Source organism: Chaetodon trifascialis, chromosome 20 (genome assembly GCF_039877785.1).
Source record: "Chaetodon trifascialis isolate fChaTrf1 chromosome 20, fChaTrf1.hap1, whole genome shotgun sequence".
In the NCBI taxonomy this organism is placed as follows: domain Eukaryota; kingdom Metazoa; phylum Chordata; class Actinopteri; order Chaetodontiformes; family Chaetodontidae; genus Chaetodon; species Chaetodon trifascialis.
This window is the reverse complement of record NC_092075.1, coordinates 20,108,689-20,129,838: the sequence shown is the minus strand read 5'-3', so window position 1 is coordinate 20,129,838 and position 21,150 is coordinate 20,108,689. Positions and strand designations below refer to the sequence as shown.

Below are 21,150 nucleotides of genomic sequence, written 5' to 3'. Positions count from 1 at the left end.
CGAGTCGTCTGAGAACTTGTCCAGGTGGCAAATGTGTGCCTGAAGTCTGCAGTGTAGAGGGTGAAGAGGAAGGGAGGAAAGACTGTTCACTGGCACTGGCACTCTCCCAGCTTCAGGCTCAGGCTGAGCATGTGTTCATCAATTCCACACAACTGGTCTGTACATGAGAAGCCTTCAGCTGATGCCATCCAGACCTGCAGCCTTCCTCGTCTGAGTTCTTCCCTCATCTGGTTCGTTGTGAGGCACAGATTGCGGCAGGGGGCTGTGTGCTGGAGGTTGCGGTTGGATGGGTAGGACATTGGACAGGACACGCAGTGGACAGGGTGGCTGTGAGCTGAATGTTGTGGGAAGGAAGGTGTAGGTGGAGCAGTATACAGGGCCTGCAGACGATGGGGGCTGCAGCAGGGGGGACTGGGCAGGCAGAGGGACAGATGACTGATCAAATCTACTGGAGAAAGAGTTCCAATCATTCGCCCCCTTTTGGTCCCCCACAGAAATGTTGTCCGTCTTTAAATTGAGAATGTGACATGCACATTTGTGGGCATAGCAGCCGTAGCTTCGGTCAGAATGTGACGTGATTAATGTTCAATGTTCTGTCACACATCTCCACAGGCCAGCTGCCACACACACAGTGCAGGTTTGTACAGTGGAAGTGTTTGTAATAAATCAGCGCTTGTGGATGAATGCAGAGCTCCATCAGAGCTGTCAGGACTTTTCTATTTTAAGTAGCTGAAAGTCCAAAATAAGCCCACCACCCCGTCTGTCTGGCTCAAGATTTTGACCTTGCCTGAAATAATGGCAGCAGACATAGGACAGGACATAGGCTAGGACAAGCACTAAGAGCAAATCCTCAAGCACGTTACACTCCAATTATGCAGTCGCAGTCGGGTTGGGTTCCAATAACTCTGAGGCTAATGAACCTCTTCCCAAATGTGTCTCTCCATGCTCTCTTTTATCAAACCATAAAGTCTTCTACCTGGATGTTTTGCATGTAATGCATACTATAGAGTGCATGCAGTATGTATTTATGGATACGCAATGCTCTAATTATGATGAAAGGAATCTCTGCCTGTCAGTCTGTTCTTTGATTTTCTCGACACCTGCTCACCAACTTCACGCTTGGTCAGTGTTTCACTGAGGACCACAGACAATACAGTGCAAAGTATGAAATAGTTAAACTGAGCAGAGCAAAAAACATTAAGTGGATGGTGCTATTTTATAGTTGTAAACCTTCATATAAAGGCACACTATGCAGGATTTGTCTGAACATTTCCTACTGGTGCACCTTCACATTAAGAGCATTTACTGAATGCACTGCTCTCTTTCAATGGTGCTGGTTATACATGAGGACGTCAGCTAGTGTGAGTTTTAATGTTGTGTTTTGATAACTCTGGTTAATGTAATGTTATTGAAGTAGTGTTAGCCAGCTACCTTCAATAATAACAGCCTATCCTTTGTAACACACTGAGAATGTGCATCCATCAAACAGTCCAGTTGCAGTTTACGTCCACGTCTGTCCAAACTCATATAACACATGTAGTGAAGACTGGAAGAATTTAATAAAAGGCATTAAGTGTCTTTTTTGGAGAAATTGAAGTTCTTATTATATAGACATATGATTCCAGTGAGTAATTTCCAGAGACAAACATTCTGTCTTTACTTAGAGACTATTTTTCCAGAGGCGGACAGAGGACTGATAGAAAGCTTCATCACATGGTGCAACAACAATCACCTTGTGGTGAACTATATACTTCAAATATGGATGTTGCTGCAAAGAAGCTTCAAACTGTGAAATGTGGATGTTTCACTCACATCTTCAACCCAGCAGCTCAGAAGATCTAAACAATCAGCACAGTTTGAAACTGGACGCCCAAGATTAGTGTCACCAATTTAGTATCCTACCAAATGTTTCTGATTCTGATGTGAAATATGGTCTCAATCTCCTCCTCTCCACACCTCCTCCTCCTCCTCACAGTGTTGAATAATGCGCAGAAAAGTGTTTCTGCAGAACATTATGATGTTAATGATGATGATGATGCTGATGATGTCATCACGTCATCATTTTATTCTAAGAGAGATTTGTGAAATTTTGTCATAATGAATGTATGAATTCTCAAGTTATGGTCAAACATTTTGTGTTTGGTGAGGTCACAGTGACCTTTACTGGGTCTGGTACTGCTGCGTCTAGAACTGTGGAGGCTCTCCAGCTCTGCCGGCTGATATTGAGAAAGACACCGCAGGTCTGTTCTGAACAGGCACCTTTTGAACACTGAATTCACTACTCAAGCTAACTTGCCAAAGGCCACATACATACCTGGCTGTCATTTTGTTTATGTTATTATGCTCTCTGCACATCAGCGTCTAAACTAAGCCAAAGATGGTTTGCTAGAGACAGAACCACCACTCTCCTGCCTACAGTTTTGTAGTTCAACCTAATACAGTAATTCCAAATCAAGACCTTCAGTATTTGGTTAAAAAAAAAAGTCAGTTATAATTTCATCAGCATTTCGTATCTTCTGCTATTCAGCTCACTCTCTGGTTGGAGCTATAGATTGTCATTAATTAGGCTGTGCCCTGTCCAAAAGTTGAAGACTGAACCATAACAAATTGGATGTGGTATTTGAGGAGATTGACATTCAGTAAGTGAATTTTATGCTTTTTTTGGATTGGATAAAATCCTGTTGAACTCCATTCCTGCAAATCACTCCCAGCTCTTTCAGAGCCTCTACAGTCGTCTCATCTGCGTCACCTGTTCAATGAAGTCATGCACCAACACCATTCAGCAGGATTCAGTTGCAGCTAATGTCTCTTAAACTCGAACAGAGGGACATCAATCTGCGATCTGAAGCCCTGAGGAGGAGGTTAACTCCATTTGAGATATGATGCAATGGAATTGCCTTGAGTTGGTAATTTGTACTTCACTCTTGAGAGGGGGATCCCAGAGCAGAGCTGTGTGAAACCGTAGAACTCTGAGGGGGATATTTACTAATCCTACTTCAAATTACTGTCAGGGCTCATTTGCATGACATGTTCAAAATAAGATCTGATGCTGGGCTATTTACGACTTGCGCAGGTCTTGTGCATGTCCGAAATGCAGTGTGCATTGCTGTCAGCCCTTTTTGATACTTCCACTGGGGGCACCAAGGCAGAAGTTTAAATCTTATGCCAATCGACTTAAAATGATCTATTAATTAATTTCTTATTCGATGCTGCACATCAGTACTCTCTTTTAAATGTCTAACATGAAACTTGAAATTGGCTCATTGCATGATCAAAGCTCGTTACTGGGAACAAATGTCTGATGATGTCATCCCCACAACCATCCACCTCCATCCACACCATTTATACAAATCAGTAAAGACACTGATAGCATTAAGTGGAAACTGAGACGTGCAGAGACACCCTGGGGAATGCAGCTTTCTTCTGCTGCCATTCTGTTGTCGAAGAGGTCAAAGGTTAACATACCTTTCATAGCCTCTGCAGCCTGGATGAGCTCGGTGACAGAGCCTGCCACCCGCTTGGAGTAGTTGGCCAACTGTTGCTTCAGATCATGAGTGGGCTTCTGGATGATCTGTGGGTGAAGGAAAAAAGAGTCACAACCTTTGAATCAAGCCTTTTTTTTTTTTTTTACATTCACTGTCTCTATTACTGATGCTAAACATGTTTACTTCAATGAACTGAATGTCAACTTGTGCTAAGCTAATGCTAAGATAACAAAGGTGGCGAACATTACAGTCAGTTCAAATGCTTTAGAGGACAGATACATTTGTCTCTTTGCACCACAGTTACAGGAGCAGATGAAGGCAAAGCAGACGAGGAGCACTGAAGCTGCTCTGGAGGTTTGTGTTGGAGCGACACTGTGCTAACACACTGCATGTTGGGTTTTCTCTTTTAACATGACCCACCTGTCTATACGTACATTCAGCATGACACTGGGGAGGAAACTACATTAAGTGTAAATGGTGGCCATCAACAGCAGGTGCACCACCTGTGTAAATGACGCATACTCACAAAACCATCAATATTCCATTTCCCACACATACATTGCTATCTCTAAAAATAGACTGTGTGAGCGGTGAGAAGGTGAGCACCTCACACAGACCACAGCACACAGTTTCTACAGCGACCTGAGGGTGAAGATGAATGCGAGGTGAGGATAAAAACAACGGCAGAGACTGAATTTCAAAATAAAAGCACTGTGTTTGCCAGTTTCACTCGTGTTTGCAGATTCTATATCAATCTATACTGATTCAAATGTGCATTAATTACATTTTTGTGTGATAAATTGTCATTATGCACCACAGATGATGGTTTACAGGTACATGTGATAACTTTGTGACACTGATGATATAAAAAGCCAAAGCCCTCACATGTAATGACAGCCACTGTTTGCAGAACGATGCTGATGTGACACAACCAGTGAAACTGCACTTCTTCTTTTGATATGCAAGTGCTTGCCTCCATCCATTTACAGGTGAGTGGAAGTGGAAAAGTACACCCAGATCCACAATGACTGAGATTTAGAAGACATGGCTCTCTAAATACGATGAGTTTTATACATCTGGCCCCAGGACTTCAAAATAAAACCACTTTAAATGTGTCACTTTGTTAATTTATTGCTGTGATTGAATAAACTTGTGTGCCCTTAAAATCAGGCATACACTGCTCACCTATGACTAAAGTGTCTGCCATTAGAGACTATTACTTCCTGTTGTTTCTTTTAGCCATTACTTAGCTGTTGCTATGTAAAATATTTTGCCTGAATTCTGTCTGATACTGTTTGTACAGTCGACCGCACAATAGCTTTGTGCTATCTTACCAGTTTGTTTATGAGAAAGCACAATGACAGACTGTCTGGAGGTACTCTTACATCGAATATATAATATACTACCTACCTCTCCTCATACCATCTCCTGATTGAATGAATGTAATGGCAGACTAGTTTGAGTTGTTGGTGCTCAGATGCGTTTGGGTTTCAGTTTGTGTCCTCAGACTGTCCTAGGTGAACATGCAGTATTCAGGTTGGAGCAGTGTGTGACAGGTGCAGGGCATTAACAGGGCTCAGCCCATACCCAGCTCAAGTTTATTCAGATGTGTTGTCATGAGATGATAGAGGCGAGGACGTAACTGCCCAAGAACGCATGCAGTGGGCCAAACGAATTCCACGAGCAAACACATCCACATTTTGCACACTAACAAACTGATACACACATGTTCAGACAACACACTATTACCTGAGCTCCACCGCTGAAGCAATATTTGACAGGGGGAAACAGGAAATTTAGCAGGTTTGTGTTACACAAATACAAAACAACTGCATGCATCAGCTCCAGAACAGATCCTCAACACATCAGCACAAACCAAACCAAGTCACTGAGCAACATGATCGGCAGGTCAGTGGTAGTGCTGTATTTCCTACAGAGGTCAAGGACCAGAGAGAGCATGTGTGAACAAGCAGGCTGGTTGTTCTGTTCCACCCATCAGAGGGCAGGACCACAGGCTCAGATCACATCTCCACTGCAGAGGAGAAGTACTATATCCAAGTCCCACTTCCATGATTCTGCACACTGGACCACAGTGGATGAAATCAAGATTGTTTGAGACTCATTAACATAAAAACAGATTTTAAAATTAAAGTGAAAACAAGTATCTTCCTGTTTATATTTAAGAGATATTCTAGGAAGCTGGTGTGATTTTGTACTTGAGCTGTACATGCTGTTCAGTCATTTCAGCTTTATTCAGAGGATGTGAATCCATCACTAACTGATATGATGCACATTTTGATGTTCTTAGTGACTTGACCTTCTAGCAAACATGGACAAGATGTCTTGAAGGTTGTGAATAAAATGGAAAATCGGACAATCACAAGTTCCATGGCAACTGAAATTGTGTGATACAGTCAGAAGCTCCATGAAAGCACCGAGTGGACCTTAAGTGGAGAAATTCTGACATTGTTTTAATGGTTTGTCAAGTTCACTTAAATTCTATTATTTACTGTTATAGCCTTGTTTGTCAATAAGTTCCATCCACTGTGATAAAAAGCTGCAGGAACACTAGGCTGCAGCTTCACCTGAATGTTAAAGTGGTAAATTAGCATTCATTCCAAAGATTGCATGAAGTGTGCTAAAGTTTTTACTTAATATATCAATAAACAACATTAATAATTTGATCACCAGGTTGAAAATGAGGATGCAAGGATGGCTGCTGATCTCAATGACGGCCTGATGGCTGAAACATCATCCTAACAAAAGAGAAATGCACATGCAGCCCAGGTGCAACACTGTTTTCCTGTTCGCCATGATGCAAGTCTAAGCACGCTAATCTGCTCTGAAGCAGGCAGTTATAAAACTCCATGCACTGAGTGGGATTTCCCTAACTGCACCTGACTTAGAAGTCACCAGAACAACCAAAGATAATACCAGAACAGACATCACAGACCATTCCCATCTTCCAACCTCCGAAAGAGAGACAATCAGCTGACAGTGCACCTGCACAGTCAAGACTAACATCAATCTAAAGACACAGGAAACACCTCCAGCTGACACAGATTCCTTTAGTGTCTTCACTGAACCTGAGCACATGACTGCTGCCTCATAAAAAGACGTGTTGCTTCTTCTTGTCCCTGAGCAGAGCTGGTCTGACATCTGTTAATGTGCCGCTGATGTTATTCTGCAGCATTGTAGTGCTAGAAAGTATGCAGTGAAGCATTCAACCAATGCAGCTCCACACTTGTGCACGTTAGTCACATGGTGTACTCACCGGCTTGCACCGACATCAGTGAGCCGCAAGTTTAAAGGAACATTGACGGAGCGTTGGGAAAAGGAAAGAAAAGGTGTCATCAAACACATGACAGTACAGTAGAGAGGAGAGGCTTGTAAGCATGCAGCCATCATGCTGTAAAGCCCGTCACTGCAGGCTCAACCCGCTCTTCAGTGGCATGTACGGGCGATTTCAGAGCTGACGTGCTTTAAAACTTGAAGACTAGTGGGACAACTGGCCCCGTGGTTTCTCACAAAAAGACTTTAGAGAAAATTAAGAAAACAAGTAGCAATATTTGATGCTTTTAGAGCAGAAGACAAATGGAGCAAAGCAGCAGATGACATGAGAGTTTAAAATGTCGAAAGAATTTTGACTCCTTTGGGACAATAGCGATGTGACGTAAATGTATTGTTAGCATAGTATGTAGCATTTTTAGCGCCACCTTTAGGTCAACGAGTTTCACTTCATGTGTCTGAGTAGTAGGTGACATTTGCAGCCCACCTGTTTGAATTCAAAACACCAATTGTAAATACATGTCCCCAGCAGCAATACGGTGGCACCAAGACCAGTGAACATTTCAACATTTTTACACTCACTTTCCTTTAGGAGTTTCTGAATAAGGTGCTTTTTATTTATTCCACTATTCCTCACTGAGGCTGCTGCTGTTTATTCTAAATACCTAAGTCTCTATGTTTATTCCAACTAAGCTGGTAAATGATCACTTTGGCCGTGTCCACACTGTGTTAGAGGCTGTGATAAGGCTGCTGTCATGCAGACCTGCAGAATTCCTAAATGTGTACTTCTACTACCTCTCTCCAATTTATGAAATGTTTTAGGGACTGCTAGGACAAATAAGTGCCACTGTACAGTAACTGACACAGTGTTCGTGTATTAGTGTGTCTTCTGTATGTAGGTAATGATGTCTTACCACCAGCACATGCTCCAGCAGGCCCAGATATCCAGAAGCACACTCGTTGCCATAGCGCAGGGCTCTCATCTGGACCTCCTTGCTGACCTCTGGGTGGTAGGCAGCTTGCTGAAAGAGCAGACAGAAATCAAACTCTGAACCAAGTAGAGGTAGAGAGCCATTTTCCATGTTGAAATGCAATGCTTATAGTGACAAAAAGAGGAAATAACATGGGCGTTCATAAGAAACACAACATTAGCGAATGGCATTTTTGAGTTGCACCAGTACAAAGGTTTACCAGTTGGAAAAAAACCTGACAAACCTGATTGAAATTTGATAACATTATTCTGAGGGAACTTCAAACCAAATACAAGAGAGAAGTTACACAAATCTGGGTGGATCTGAGTTTTCATATAAATGCAGCATGCCGACGCCTGCTCAATGCATTCCTTTCATGAAGATCACTCGGAGCTCTCTCCAGGCCAAAGCGTTTTTATCCCCAGAAAGAGTAGAGATTATGTGGACAAATCTAGCACTGTTCCACAGGAGCAACATGGTTAGCCTCAAACAATGCCACAGGCTGTGCAGCCTGATGGCCTCTGCAGTGGCTACACTACTGGGACATCTGTGCAGGACTGAGTAGCCTCTGTGGGTCTGAATCCTCATGCCCATGGCCACCTTCCATGAGGCTTACAGAGGGACTCCCTCATTATATGACCATAAGCAGCATGTGTTTGAGAGCTGGTGCTCAGTCATAAGACAATTCTTGTTCAGTGTTCTGGAACAGTGATTCTGTCATTTTTACAGGACCTTTTTGAGAATGGTAACGCTTTCTCAACCATCAAGGTGTACCTGGAAGCTTTTCCCACCTCCCACCTACCTTGATTTTGACATAACGACTGTTTCAACACCCTTTCAATGTGTGGATCCATGAAGGTTGAGTGCTGTAAATTGCCTACATCTAGATCACTGGCTCCATTGTTGAATCTTCCCACTGTACTAAATCCTCTCCTCCTGTTCCACTGTTAAATCCTTGGAACAAGTGGAGTTGAAAATGTTGCCCTTAAAGACGGCCTTTTTGCCTGCTTTAGTCTCAGCTATGCACACAGGTGCGATCCATGCACTTTCCGTGCATCAGGCATGTATACAATTTTCCCCAGAGGCAATGCCAAGGTCAGTCTGCAGCCTAACCCAGCCTTCATCCTGAAGGTTATAGGCTGTAGAGTAAGCTTGTTTTGAAAGACAATTGACATTATGTCAACATAGATGTCAGGAAGTGCCAGCCAATCAGAGCTGGCATAATATTATTTGAGCCTGTGATGAGGCATTGCCCATAGTGAGGCTCTCACTCATGTTTATCAGAGAACTAGGGATTATATCCATCACCTTAAGTTCTCAAGCATTCAAGATCTGTGAGCTGTGACAGACTTTGGTACCATTAAACTTAAACTTGTCGTTCACTCAGGCATGTCCACCGTTTCTCTCATCACGAGGCAGCTGTGCTGCATGAATCTCCTGTGTACCTTGCAGGAGTGCAACATATCAGCAATGGCCCTTCTGCTGAGGTTGGCTGTGGCAATGATGTCTTCCTGACGACAGGAGTTCCCAGCAGCCACTGCCTTCGCTGTTGCCATAGTGATTCCTTTAGTCATACGAATGAACTCCTCTGGTGTGGTCGTCTTTGGTGGGGGGTCAGAACTGCTGAACACCTGTGTGATAAAACCAGGGGGCTGTTAGTGATAGAATCGAGGCCTAAGAAACAACAGAAGTTCTTTCATCCAACAACCAAGTGAATTTGAAGCTACAGGATCAGCGTCCTAAACAAATCCATGTCCCTGGAAGGGGTCTGGTTTCAGCTAGTACTATAGGCCACAGTGACTACTGGTTTGGAGTTGTAAAGAAACTTGTATTCCATATGTTGACCAATATATTTACAACACAACATTTCAATTGAAAGAATGTCAATACTTACAGTGAGCTCCTGTTTGATGTGTTCAATGGTGGCCTCCAGGGCTCTGGTCCCCTTTGTGGCTTCATCCTCTACTGCCTTGACCGTCTTCAAGAGGGACGTTACATTGGTCACCATCACCTACAGCAGCCAGGTCAGATCACAGAGAGATAGATTAGACAGATGGCAAGAAAAAATGGCTCATTAATGCTTGTCACTGTGATAAATGTCACAAAGAGATCTTACAAGGTTCATGTACTTGTCATTCCACAACACAGTGTTGTATGATGCATGGGCTTTGTGTGTTACCTTGGCAGAGTTCTTGAGCTGCAGCATGCTGGGGTCATCATGAGGTTTGCCTGCAGCTGCCTTGGTGGTGCTGATGAGGTTGCCCAGAGCTTTAGCCACATCTTTCACTGCATTGATCAGGACCACCTGTAGAGTGCAGAACCAGTACTTTATAGTTTAATTTGGTGTCATCACATAAAAAGTGATTGTACCTACACACATAAAGTAAGGCTGTGTCTCAGTTCAGTGGCTGCATGTGTGTTTATGAAGGTGCTTATGTGCTCTTAAGAGGTTGAATGCTAGTGGTCTGTGCCCGAGATGAGAGTCTGTAGACTTCATCATAGATAGAATGGTAATAATAATCATAATGAAAATGATAATACATTCTGTGTAAAACGTAGAGAAAAACAGATTGTTTTCAATTAACATATGTCAGAAGGGTGAGCAAGCTATCACACAACTATCACCTTTTCTCAGGATCAGTTTTACAGGAAATAATTGTAAACACACACACACACACACACACACAACACAACATGTCATCTGTGCTGTCCATACCTGCGTCTCTGGGTCTTCTGAACCCAGGCTGGCAGCTCCCAGTTTGACCACATCAGCCAGTTTGGTGATGGTGGTCACAGAAGACTGGGCAGCCTGGGCCAGTTTCTCCTGACTGGCTCCAGCACCGGACACGAGCAGCTTGGTGTCCTCCACCAGAGCCTTGGCTGTCTTCAGGATGCATTCTCTGCACACAGGAAGGCCACACAGTCACCAGTTACCACCAAGGAGCTTAATAATGCAAAGATAGTGCACATGAAATGGTCCTGCTACAGTCTGTCATTACAGATGGTATTTTGCTGTCTCCACATCCACTTGTATATGACAGCGCTCAATGAAATTCAGTTAAGGTGTAAGAAAACACAATCTTGGTGATAGAAAAATGAACATGTTGCAGAGCTCCTGTTGGGGTTTGAGAAATGTCCACACATTCTGCTGCTGTTAAAATCAAATTACAGACTGTAGCAAAAAGAAGTGAACAAATCCCTCAACACAGACAAATGCTACACATTTCCAGACTGACACCTCTAAAACAGTACTTAATGTGTTGAGAATCCTCCGTCCTGCCAGTCAGAGGCACACAGAAGAAACTGCTATCACTATTTCATAGTACAGTACATCCCATATTCCTGTTGAACCTACACTGGATGCATTATTTTTGTAAGATGTCATTATTGCCTGCACACTGTATACAGACACACATACATGAATATAATGTACATGATCATCCACTCTATGTATGTCTAGTCAACATTTGTCTCCGCATTATTTGCACTGCTGAGTTTATAGAAAACATGACTTGTATATAGCACCTTTTTTTGTATTTAATAGTCTGCTCTTTACCTTTACTTGTTCCACTTTGCTTTCTTTGTTCTTAGCTGTTATATCTATTCCTCTGCGAGTACATTGAGAACAATGAAAAACCTGTATCAAACTCCTTCTGAGTTCATATACTTGACCAAAAAAGTTGATCTAGATCACAAATTACTGGAACCAACTACTTGAAATGCCACTTTCTCACAATGAGTATGACACTGTTATTAGCATGTATATAATCCTCATTCATTGCCTCCTTGTTTAGACTGTGTCTATATTACTTATAATTAAGGCTGTCAAACTTAGACTTAGAAAACGTCACAGCTATCTTCTCTCCTCTTGCAGTTTTTCCAAAGTGGATGGAAAGAGATGATTGAATTAAATTGTATTGATAGTGATTAATTACCAGAAATCATGTAATTTCTTTGGTTATTATTTCTTAAATGACTGACTGCAGCAGTTCTACTTAACACTGTTTTATCTACATGTCTGTCCCTGGGGTGATTAGTACCTGTGGTCAGCGAAGGTCTCTGCGTTCTCTCTGTTCAGAGTACCAGCAGTGGCAAACATGATGGTGGTGTCCAGGTCTGCGATGATTCCAGACACGGCGCTGGCTGCTGTGATGCAGGCCTGGGTGCCACGGTTACCTGCCTGCAGGGATGCCAACACATGGGAGACCTGCAAGAAGAAGACCAATCTGTTACGGGAGGAAGTCACAGCTCATATCAAGATAAAAGTTCTAAAAGCATTTAGGGGTGCACCCTTGGCCTAGAGGGTTGAGACACCAATCATGAAATGCAACATCCCCTACTCAAATTCTGCTGGGGACCAGTAAATAAATAAATAAAATGTCCAAACAATGACTGAAAACCAAAGAAGTAAAGTGACTGGTCCTGGTCCGACCTTCTCAGAGACTTTGCGGGCGCTTTCAATCAGCTCCTTCTTGGTGAATGTGTCGTTGGGGCTGCACTGCAGAGCTCCAGCTTTCGTCACCAGACCCGTGCAGCTGAAACCCAGCTCGCCCACCTGCTTCTTAATGTGAGAACCAATCTGGAAACAAACAGAGACAAACCTGGTGAACAGCATGAACACAATGGAAAACGTGGAGCGAGCACGGCCTGTGAAGTGTCTCTCAACAGATGGAACGCTGCTTTTATTTACTTCATCGTTCTCTGCAGTCACGGCTGCATATTTGGCCTCATCTGCCAGGTTTCCAAACTCATTGGTCAGCTGGTTGGCCAATCCTCCGAGGTCATCGGGGTTGGTGTTAGACTTGGTCACCTGGAGAGAGACGAGAAAAAACATTAGTTGAGTAATTAAGAGTACATTTATCAGTTTTTCACCAGTACTGAAGTGCTATGATAATACTATGATAATAACAAACATAAATACTGCAGATGTGTAATTCATGCTGAGTCGCATTAAGTTGATTTACTCCTAAATCGACAAATCTTTTGTAAAATCTTTTGTTCCTTTTTGAGAAAATGCAGTTTAATATTTTCATACTTTCCACCCTTCATCTTCAAATAAACAAAAAAAAACATTTTAACTCCATTTCCACAATTTTGGCCTTCATTTCACACATTTTATGTATCATAATGTTCAGTGTTTGTGACCTGATGGCCATGACGCTGTCAGCGGGCAGTGACAGTTTAATCGCATGGTGTGGCCAAAAGGTGGGAGGGGATGCAGAATGCTGCAGAAGCTAGCATGACGACCACGTCAACAACAGGAGTCCACAAAATAGGAAATTTTGCAGCATTATATCAAAGGCTTTGCCGTCGTTGAACTTTGTCGCTGTCCTTAAACTCACAGCAGCCAAACACCATCTCATCTGCTGCTTGTGCTATTTCATCATGCAGTTACAACACAAGAATAGAAACAAAAGATGTTTCCTGAATTTCCTGAGGTGGGGCCTGATCTGGTCTCAGGGGATTAGTCCTGATGCAGATAACAGCAGCAGAGCTTGGACTTTCACAGGGGCGGGGCTGGAGCTTGCCACATGGTGTTTCAAAAGGGGGGCAGGTCATCAAACTGGAGTCTGCTGCAGCCACAGGGGGCAGGGCTGACAGCAGGGGTCCTTGTTGGTGAGCTACTGGCTGAGAATTTCAGGCAAAGCTTTCTCACACGTCACCTCTTTCTGATGAGGGGCTCCACCTGGGACTAAAGCTCCAGTATCCCAAGTTTAAATTTTGAAAATATTCAACTTTATTTCTGTCACCAGAACAGCAATGCCTCTTGGATGACTTCTGAAAATGCCTCACCATCTCCTGCACAGTGACCGCTATGGCCTTGGCCGTCTTCACCATGGTAGTCTGGTAGTCCACGAAGGTGCCTTCAGGTTCGAGGGCAGGTGTGTCTTCCATTTTATTGATGGCATCATTGATGGAGTCCACCATGCCACCCACAGCGCCTGCTGCACTGGCTGCCTCAGCCAGAGTGGCCCCCAGGTCATCGACTGCTTCTTTCATCATCTGCACTGACTCCTCCAGGGCCTCCTGCATGTGTGCCGCCTGGAGAAAGGAAAGGAAAACACATTGACTTGGCAACGCTGAAATATTCAGCCAGACCGTTAAACCAAGCACAGCACAAATATTAAATGAAATCCCATAAATGAAATGGAACAAATAAGACACAAAAAGTAAAAAGCTGACATTAAATCTAAAGGCAGGAACATTCGTTTTTAGCCCCATAATATCAGGCTATTGCATATTCCATCTGTATCTGTTACATCTATTTCTTGTTTAAGCCAACAGTTTCTTTTTGGTGTCTAGTAGAAATATGATATCTGCATTCCTGCTGATTCCTTCCTCTCTTAAAACAAAAAGTTAAAGGTGAGGAAACAATTTCATGCCAGCTCCAATCACAACTTAGTATGTTCCAAAGCTTTCAGATGATTGATGTCACTTCTTCTGACACATACTGTATTTACTTAAGTAACAGATCTAACAAGTGTATTTTTCAAGTATCGAACAGAACAAGGTGCAATTAATGTTAGCAACAACCCAATACATAGATAATTCTTTGATTCTGTTCTACACTGGGCCATAGCGCTGGTCTTGTGCTTTGTTACACCCCCCCTGCACCTTGTCTCAAAGTGACAGGGCTGTGCCTTTTGGCCAGGTTTCTCTGCCAGCTCCTTCAAAGGACTCTGAGTAGCAAGTGCCAGCTTCAGTACCTTGGGGTTCCCTCCAGCCTCCTTGGCAGTGTAGAGCATCTGCAGCGCTGACTCTGTTAGGGTTTTGGTCTGGTCTAAGACAGCCATCTGCTGTTGGCTGCTGAGGATCTTGGATGCTGTGCCAATGGCTGCCATGATCAGGGGCTCAAAGTAGCTGGCCATTTGAGATACCTGTTCAGATGTATGGGGAGCAAATTATGAAATATGAGGAACATTACAGACTTGAACTACTTTAACCATAATCAGTCTTTAGATGGCCCACCAGCTGGTCAACATTCATATTCCAGTATGTCAGCTGAGTGGAGGTGATCCTGTGCTTTACCTTGTGTCCCAGTTGGGAGGCCTCGGAGCGAGCCGCCACAGCTACAGGATCAATCAAGTTACTGATCTCATGGACTGAAGCAGCCATCTGCTCATGGAGAGTCTGCAACATGTCAGGCACAATGCACTCAGGGTTACATTATCCTTCTTTAGACTGCTTGTTTACACTTCTTAGATTAGTATATACAAAGGCAGAAATAATGATAGAAAAACATAAGCATACAGTGCAGTGCAATACAATACCTGCATAATAATGAGCTTCATACAGGTTATAGTAAGGGGTGGTGCTGCATTGAAAACATTACATAATATTTGATCATGGAAGTTTGCTCTTGATCTTTGGTAATTCCATTTGCTGAAGAACAATGTGGAACAGCTGGAAAAGCATTGAAAAAAGCCAGCAAGTGAACCTTGAGTTCAGGTTATTATGTCATATACAGTGAAGCTACACTCTCTGGCTTCTCAGGACTTTGAACCACCTCTCACGTCTTCTTCAGTAAATGGAACTGTGTGATCAGTCCTTAGACCTCTCTGAAGCAGACTGACAGACTCACTGGCAGTAAAAGTAAAAAAAAAAAAGGCAGGAAGTGGATCTTTGAATTTGGATTGTTGATTACAAATACATTAATTTCATACAGCCACATGTGTAACATGAATTTCATATGTGCTTTTCTGCATCACATCACATCAAGCATCACTTACACTTATCTTCTGTTTTCAACCTGTTTACTGGCAGAGCTGTGTGTGTGTGTGTGTGTGTGTGTGTGTGTGTGTGTGTGTGTGTGTGCATGTGTACCTCCATGGAGATGTCTTCTCGGGGTGTTAGCTGCTGGCTTATGGCTGCCAGAGAGGCCTGATCGACCTCTCGGATGCAGCTGTTCAGCGCCTCGATAGCATCATCACACTCTCTCTGGCCAGGAGCCTTTTCTCTGCACGAAAACACACGAAATAGATGGTGTGTAAAGTGATTAACAGTTGTAGTAAACCACTCGGTACTCAGAGACTTTTATAGCCCATGTGACAATAGCTAAGTAGACAAATCTTGTGGATGCTGTCAGAGAAGGTGGAGGCAGTAAAGCCAGTGGCAGTAGCAGTGCATGCGTTTACCTCATGTTGGTGATGAGTTTCTTGATGGAGTCAGACACAGTCCTGGAGTGTCCAGCCAGCACTGACCACTTGGGGGGGTCTTTGGGGTTAACAGCCAGAGAGCGAGCAGTCTGGATCAGGCCTGTTGAGCTCTCCAGCATCATCTTTGCTGCAGCCAAGATGGGCTCCATGGCTGCATGACCCTGAGGAAGGTGAGTGGAAGTGGACGGAAAAGGATGAAAATGAGTCACCAGACTGAGAAATACTGAATGGTACCATTTCCAGAAGTTGAGTTTAGAGGACGAATCACAAAAGATTTGAATGTTATTGGTGACCTCCGGGTACACATCCTTAGTCATATACTCCAACTACTCCCATGCTGTTGAATTATTTAAAGAAAGAGCAGACAGTTGGCTATCAGGGCCAGCTCACACTCTACATTCATTTCTGATTGAATTATTTTGGGTGAGGACATACCTCAGGGCTGATCTGAGCGGGAATGCTGGCGAACTCTGGGTTGGAGGCGAACGCAGTCAGGTTATCCACAGCTTCTATCAGAGGACCAGTGGCAGCTTTACACTTCTCTCTGTTCTCCTGGTTAAAGGCTCCATCCAAAGCCTGCACGGGAGACATGGCAGTTTATTTATTATATACTGAATTTACTGATATGTCTGTGGGACTACAGTGGCTTCTCAACAGACTATACTCCTAGAACGTTAGTTTTGCAACATACCTCCCACACCTGTATTATGTGGTACCTTGGACATTGGCCAATTTACTTACTCAGGGAAGCCCAAGACAAAAATGAACTGGTGAGCTCCTGTTTACCCTGCTTAAACCCCCTCTCTGTGCAAGGTGTAGTTTGATTTAAGACTGTTACACTGTCTGGCTCCAGCTTGCTGAGTGGTGATTGGATTAAACACAAATACATTCAGCAAAATTCAAAATGTATAAGCACCAAGCTGAATCATCATCATGTCAGTTGGTATTGTGCTTTAAAGACACAGTAAGATGAGACCTTTTGGGGCCTAAAGGCTGTTGCCTGCTTGGTATCTGGCCTAATCCTGGATCAGGACTAGGATCATATGGGATAAACCTGAATTGACTGAAGTAAAAATACTGTTCAACTCAGTAAAGTTATGTGACTTAACTGAGTTGAACAGTATTTCAATCTATTCATTGTTTACTGCATCACCATTACAATGACACCTAAAGGGCTTTTCACAGTGTGCACTGCATATTATTATTACCCTTAACCAAGGTCTAACCAGCTGGAACTCGCTGGTTAGTATCAATTTTAGGACTATGGACATTTGTGTGATGTCAGACAAGATTCAAACATCACAGTCATACAGCAATTAAACATCAACAACACAACAACAACAACAACAACAAATCAAATCTGTTACTTTTTTAATCCAAATCAGTCTAATTTGGTTCATTATCACAGTTATTCAGATACTAAACCTGCATTTGGACCAAATGAACCAGGGACTAAATTCAGTTCCTGTAAGATTCTCCAACTGTGCAAACTAGTTTGTTTGAAGCTGGGTTAATACTTGCTGTCACTCAACACGGATAATTTGCTTTTCACTTGAATGATGCTGGGGAAGGAGGGACTTGTACTACAAACCTTTATGGACTTGACCAGGTTGGCAGTGGTGTTAGCCACCTCTTTGGCCGACTGGACAAACTGCCTCTTGGCAACAGGGTTGGGAGTTTTGGATGAAGCCAGACGGCAAGCGTTACACAGTGCAGAGGTGTGTTTGGCCACAATGGTGGCTGCAGAGAGCACCTGGACAGAGAAAGCGTGCACTGGGGTCAGTCAAGGATGTATTCAGACACATTGGATGAGGAAGAATGAGAGAGAGAGGTCAGCATGTACCTGAGACTGGGTACAGGCTGGGTCCACCAGGTTCTGGCAGGCCATCTGAATAGACTGATTAGCCCGGGCAAACTGAGCGGGGTCCACGAGGCCCTTCTGGCCTGCTGAACTGTTGGGGTCTGATACTCCCACCAGATAGGCAGCCTGGGGACATCAACGGAACAGAAGCGCATGTATTACAAATACAACAAAAACACTCACCTCTCTAGATGGCCTCAGACCAGGGTGACATTAAAGTAACCGTCAGTCATGGTTTTTACCTGTGTAGCTGCTTCAGTCAGACCACACAGGGCTTTGGAGCCAGCAGTGACTGAATCACCAAAGTCTGGCAGGTTGGAGTTCTTAGCATTGTGGGAAATACCAGCCATGGACTCACCAAGGACCTGTCAACAGGAAACCAGACACGTCATTGTCTTTTTATGCTTCTTATTATCAGCAGCTCACTGAGCTAATTGTGATCAACAAAAAGTCACAAAAAAAGCCACAAACCTAACTATGACTAAAACAAGAGTCTTCAAAACATCCATGGTTAAAAGCGTTTCAAAGAGACTTTAGGAAATAAAGGACTCATAAAATAAAGTGTTATGTAACTTCAAAGGAGTTTCACTACAATATCACAGTACCGGTGTCATGTGGGACAGAGGTCAAAAATGAGAGGACGTGATCAAAGACACAATGAGACGAGAAACAAATGATGGGAAGGAAGAGTGTGTAGAGCAGCAGTGATGTGTGGTCTACCTTTGAGTTCTCCATGACGCCGTCGATGCAGTCAAAGTATGACAGCTCATTGACGGCTTCTGTTGGGTTCTCCAGCATCCCCCTCACCGACTGCACACAGACACAACACAGTCACAACACACACCCAAAACACACACTGTGCATCCTGTCATCTGACCGCTGTACTGGCTACATGCTGCAGTTTTTCTTTATTATCAATAATTTTCCAGTGACTTTTTTTTTTTGATGGCATCCATGACCTGAGCTGCTAACTCATAGCACTGTTTTTACAGTTCAGTCATCATATATGAACCAGGCAGCCCCAATTAGTTTCCTGCTCAATGGTCGGCCTGACTTCAGCTGGTGATTGTAGAAATAGCAGAAAGCAGACTAAAGAGAGGAGGAGATGAAACATGGCGTATGGCTGTATGACGGCCGTTACCTCCAGCTCCCTGAGGGCATTGTCACACTCCTTCTGACCTGGAGCCTGCTGAGTGCACATGGTGATGAGCTGGTTGATACTGTCTGTAACTGCCCTGTGGACGCAAAAGGCTGAGAGATATAAAAGACAGACAGGTAGTAAAAAAAGCCAAACACAGAGAGTGAGAGACAGGTGTGTTACCGAGCAGCAGCTGCGAGTTGGTTCTTGAGGTTGGGGGAGCTGGGGTCAGTAGACAGGGCTTTGGCTGCCAGCAGCAGCTTGCTGGATGACATGGAGATTGTCTTCAGGTTGGACACCACCTGTGTCTGGTCCTCTTTCGACTGGAAGAGAGGAGGAGGACAGTATGGAGAGAATTCCAGAAACTTTACAGTATTAACAACTGTAACATACAAAGCTTACTCGAATAAAATAATTACGCCTCAAAATGACTTGTATCGACTTATCTTGACACGTTCCTTCATTACCATGAACACACACACTGTATTTCATTCTCACTCAGTCCCACAGAGACCACCCTGCTCTGTCAAATACTCACTGGAGCACCAAATATAAATGAATCCACTGCTGAAAACAGTTCTCAACATATACACTATTTCCTCCTGTTTGAGTAACAGCTAAAAACGTCAGTGACCATCTGTTTCAGGAAACTGTTGAGCCTTTTCAAAATCCAACTACACATCTGATGCATTCTGTTTGGAGGCTGCTGACGATAACTTCACTGACATTTGTTCCAGTCAAATACTTGAGTAGACTCTCTTGTTGAGTCGGTCAGAGGTGAGTGAAGTTATCTTCACAGCAGGCTGGAAGCAATGTTTCCCTGCTGCATCTGGTTAAAGGTTTGTTATCACTTTACTTGAGGCCTGGCTAATGTGGCATGGATGCAGCCTTGGTACATGGGGTGAGTGCTCTACTGGGTTATCTGGGCACCTCATTTGTGGAGACTTCTGATGGACAGATAGTAGCTTTACTTGTTTCTAAAGTAAGCTAACTGCTAACTGCTGCTAACTGTACCAGGCTCAACAGCCCGAACATGGTCGAACCGGGACTCAACACAGCCTCAGAGACCAGTCCTGGTCCAGCCGTGTTCACTGGGAAGCATCAGAAAGCTATTTGATTGCACATATTTACATACTTCCTGTTAAAACACGGTACTTAACACACAGCACTATCAGCTACTGTATTAACAATTCTCTCCCTAGCTTCCTGTTTTTACAGGACACATAATAATGCAGAACATTATCATAATAAAGACATCTCAAACAGCGTTTGAATTAAAAAAGACAGAACTGAACGAATGACATTTAATGACAACAGTCATAAGCATTCATAAAGACTCCACTTTCATGACTGTTGACATGTCACGGTTATGATGGTGACGTGTGTTAAGGAAGTTTCACATCTGGCTACAGCAGCATTATTGATGCATTACTGAGGTATTCTCTCACACTGACCTGGGATGTTCCAGCCATGTCAACGCCAGCCTCCAGGAAGTGGCTGAAGTCTTGTCCAAACTTGCTGGTGGCTCTGGCCAGGTCCTGAGTGGTCCCTCTGGACGCCTGGACCACCTCGTTGGCTGACTGGTTCAGGCCGGCTGCCACCTCGTTGAGCTGAGCCTGAACCTCCTGGAAGCTCCTTCCACTGGACGGGAACTACAATAATACAAAATATAACATATAAAAAAAAAAACGTCCTCAATTTCACAAAAAGGTTTTTACACTCGCCTGAAGTTGTTTTTGCTGTTTTTTAAAAGAGTTAATGTACATGACGGGATATGGAAAAACCTTTTCCAAATAAGTTCTGAGGTGGTCAATAGTTAACTCACTTATGAGAAACTAATCCACTAATACAGAGAGAATGAACTCACTAAACCAAAGGGAGGAAGCAACCCTCACATTTATTAACACATCAGTAATGAGCTGTCTATCTTACTCACAGAATCAGACAGGAGGGTCTTGCTGGCTTCGCCCACAGTGCGGATAGCATTGTCCACATCCCTCTGGCCGGGAAGGCAGTTCACACATCTGTTCAGGGCCTGAGACACTGCTTTAGCCACCTACACACACACACACACACACACATTACAATTACAATTAGTCATTAGCAGACGCTTTTATCCAAAGCGATGTACATATGAATTCACACACCGATACTTCAGCATGTGGACTGCTGAGACCAGGGTCTGAACCACCAACTTCCTGATTGGTGGATGACCGCTCTACCACCGACATATGCCCATAATGGTGTTATT

The 21,150-nt window shown here is 43.6% G+C and overlaps 1 protein-coding gene across 2 annotated transcripts in view; it reads right to left on the bottom strand.

Annotated features, from left to right (window-relative positions):
* The window catches only part of tln1 (talin 1), a 70,601-nt gene that overhangs the window by 12,628 nt on the left and 36,823 nt on the right, over positions 1-21,150 (bottom strand). For both annotated transcript variants that reach the window (XM_070989056.1, XM_070989058.1), the window contains 23 exons: positions 20,836-20,955; positions 20,354-20,551; positions 19,083-19,222; positions 18,903-18,996; positions 18,482-18,571; positions 18,004-18,126; positions 17,744-17,887; positions 17,492-17,653; positions 16,336-16,476; positions 15,880-16,061; positions 15,569-15,701; positions 14,774-14,875; positions 14,452-14,622; positions 13,538-13,786; positions 12,435-12,554; positions 12,177-12,323; positions 11,785-11,951; positions 10,461-10,644; positions 9,924-10,049; positions 9,639-9,755; positions 9,190-9,375; positions 7,688-7,795; positions 3,466-3,571 (listed from right to left, as the gene is read on the bottom strand). In XM_070989056.1, the coding sequence (XP_070845157.1) occupies positions 3,466-3,571; positions 7,688-7,795; positions 9,190-9,375; positions 9,639-9,755; positions 9,924-10,049; positions 10,461-10,644; positions 11,785-11,951; positions 12,177-12,323; positions 12,435-12,554; positions 13,538-13,786; positions 14,452-14,622; positions 14,774-14,875; positions 15,569-15,701; positions 15,880-16,061; positions 16,336-16,476; positions 17,492-17,653; positions 17,744-17,887; positions 18,004-18,126; positions 18,482-18,571; positions 18,903-18,996; positions 19,083-19,222; positions 20,354-20,551; positions 20,836-20,955 (3,310 nt within the window). The remainder of the gene's footprint in view (positions 1-3,465; positions 3,572-7,687; positions 7,796-9,189; positions 9,376-9,638; positions 9,756-9,923; positions 10,050-10,460; positions 10,645-11,784; positions 11,952-12,176; positions 12,324-12,434; positions 12,555-13,537; positions 13,787-14,451; positions 14,623-14,773; positions 14,876-15,568; positions 15,702-15,879; positions 16,062-16,335; positions 16,477-17,491; positions 17,654-17,743; positions 17,888-18,003; positions 18,127-18,481; positions 18,572-18,902; positions 18,997-19,082; positions 19,223-20,353; positions 20,552-20,835; positions 20,956-21,150) is intronic.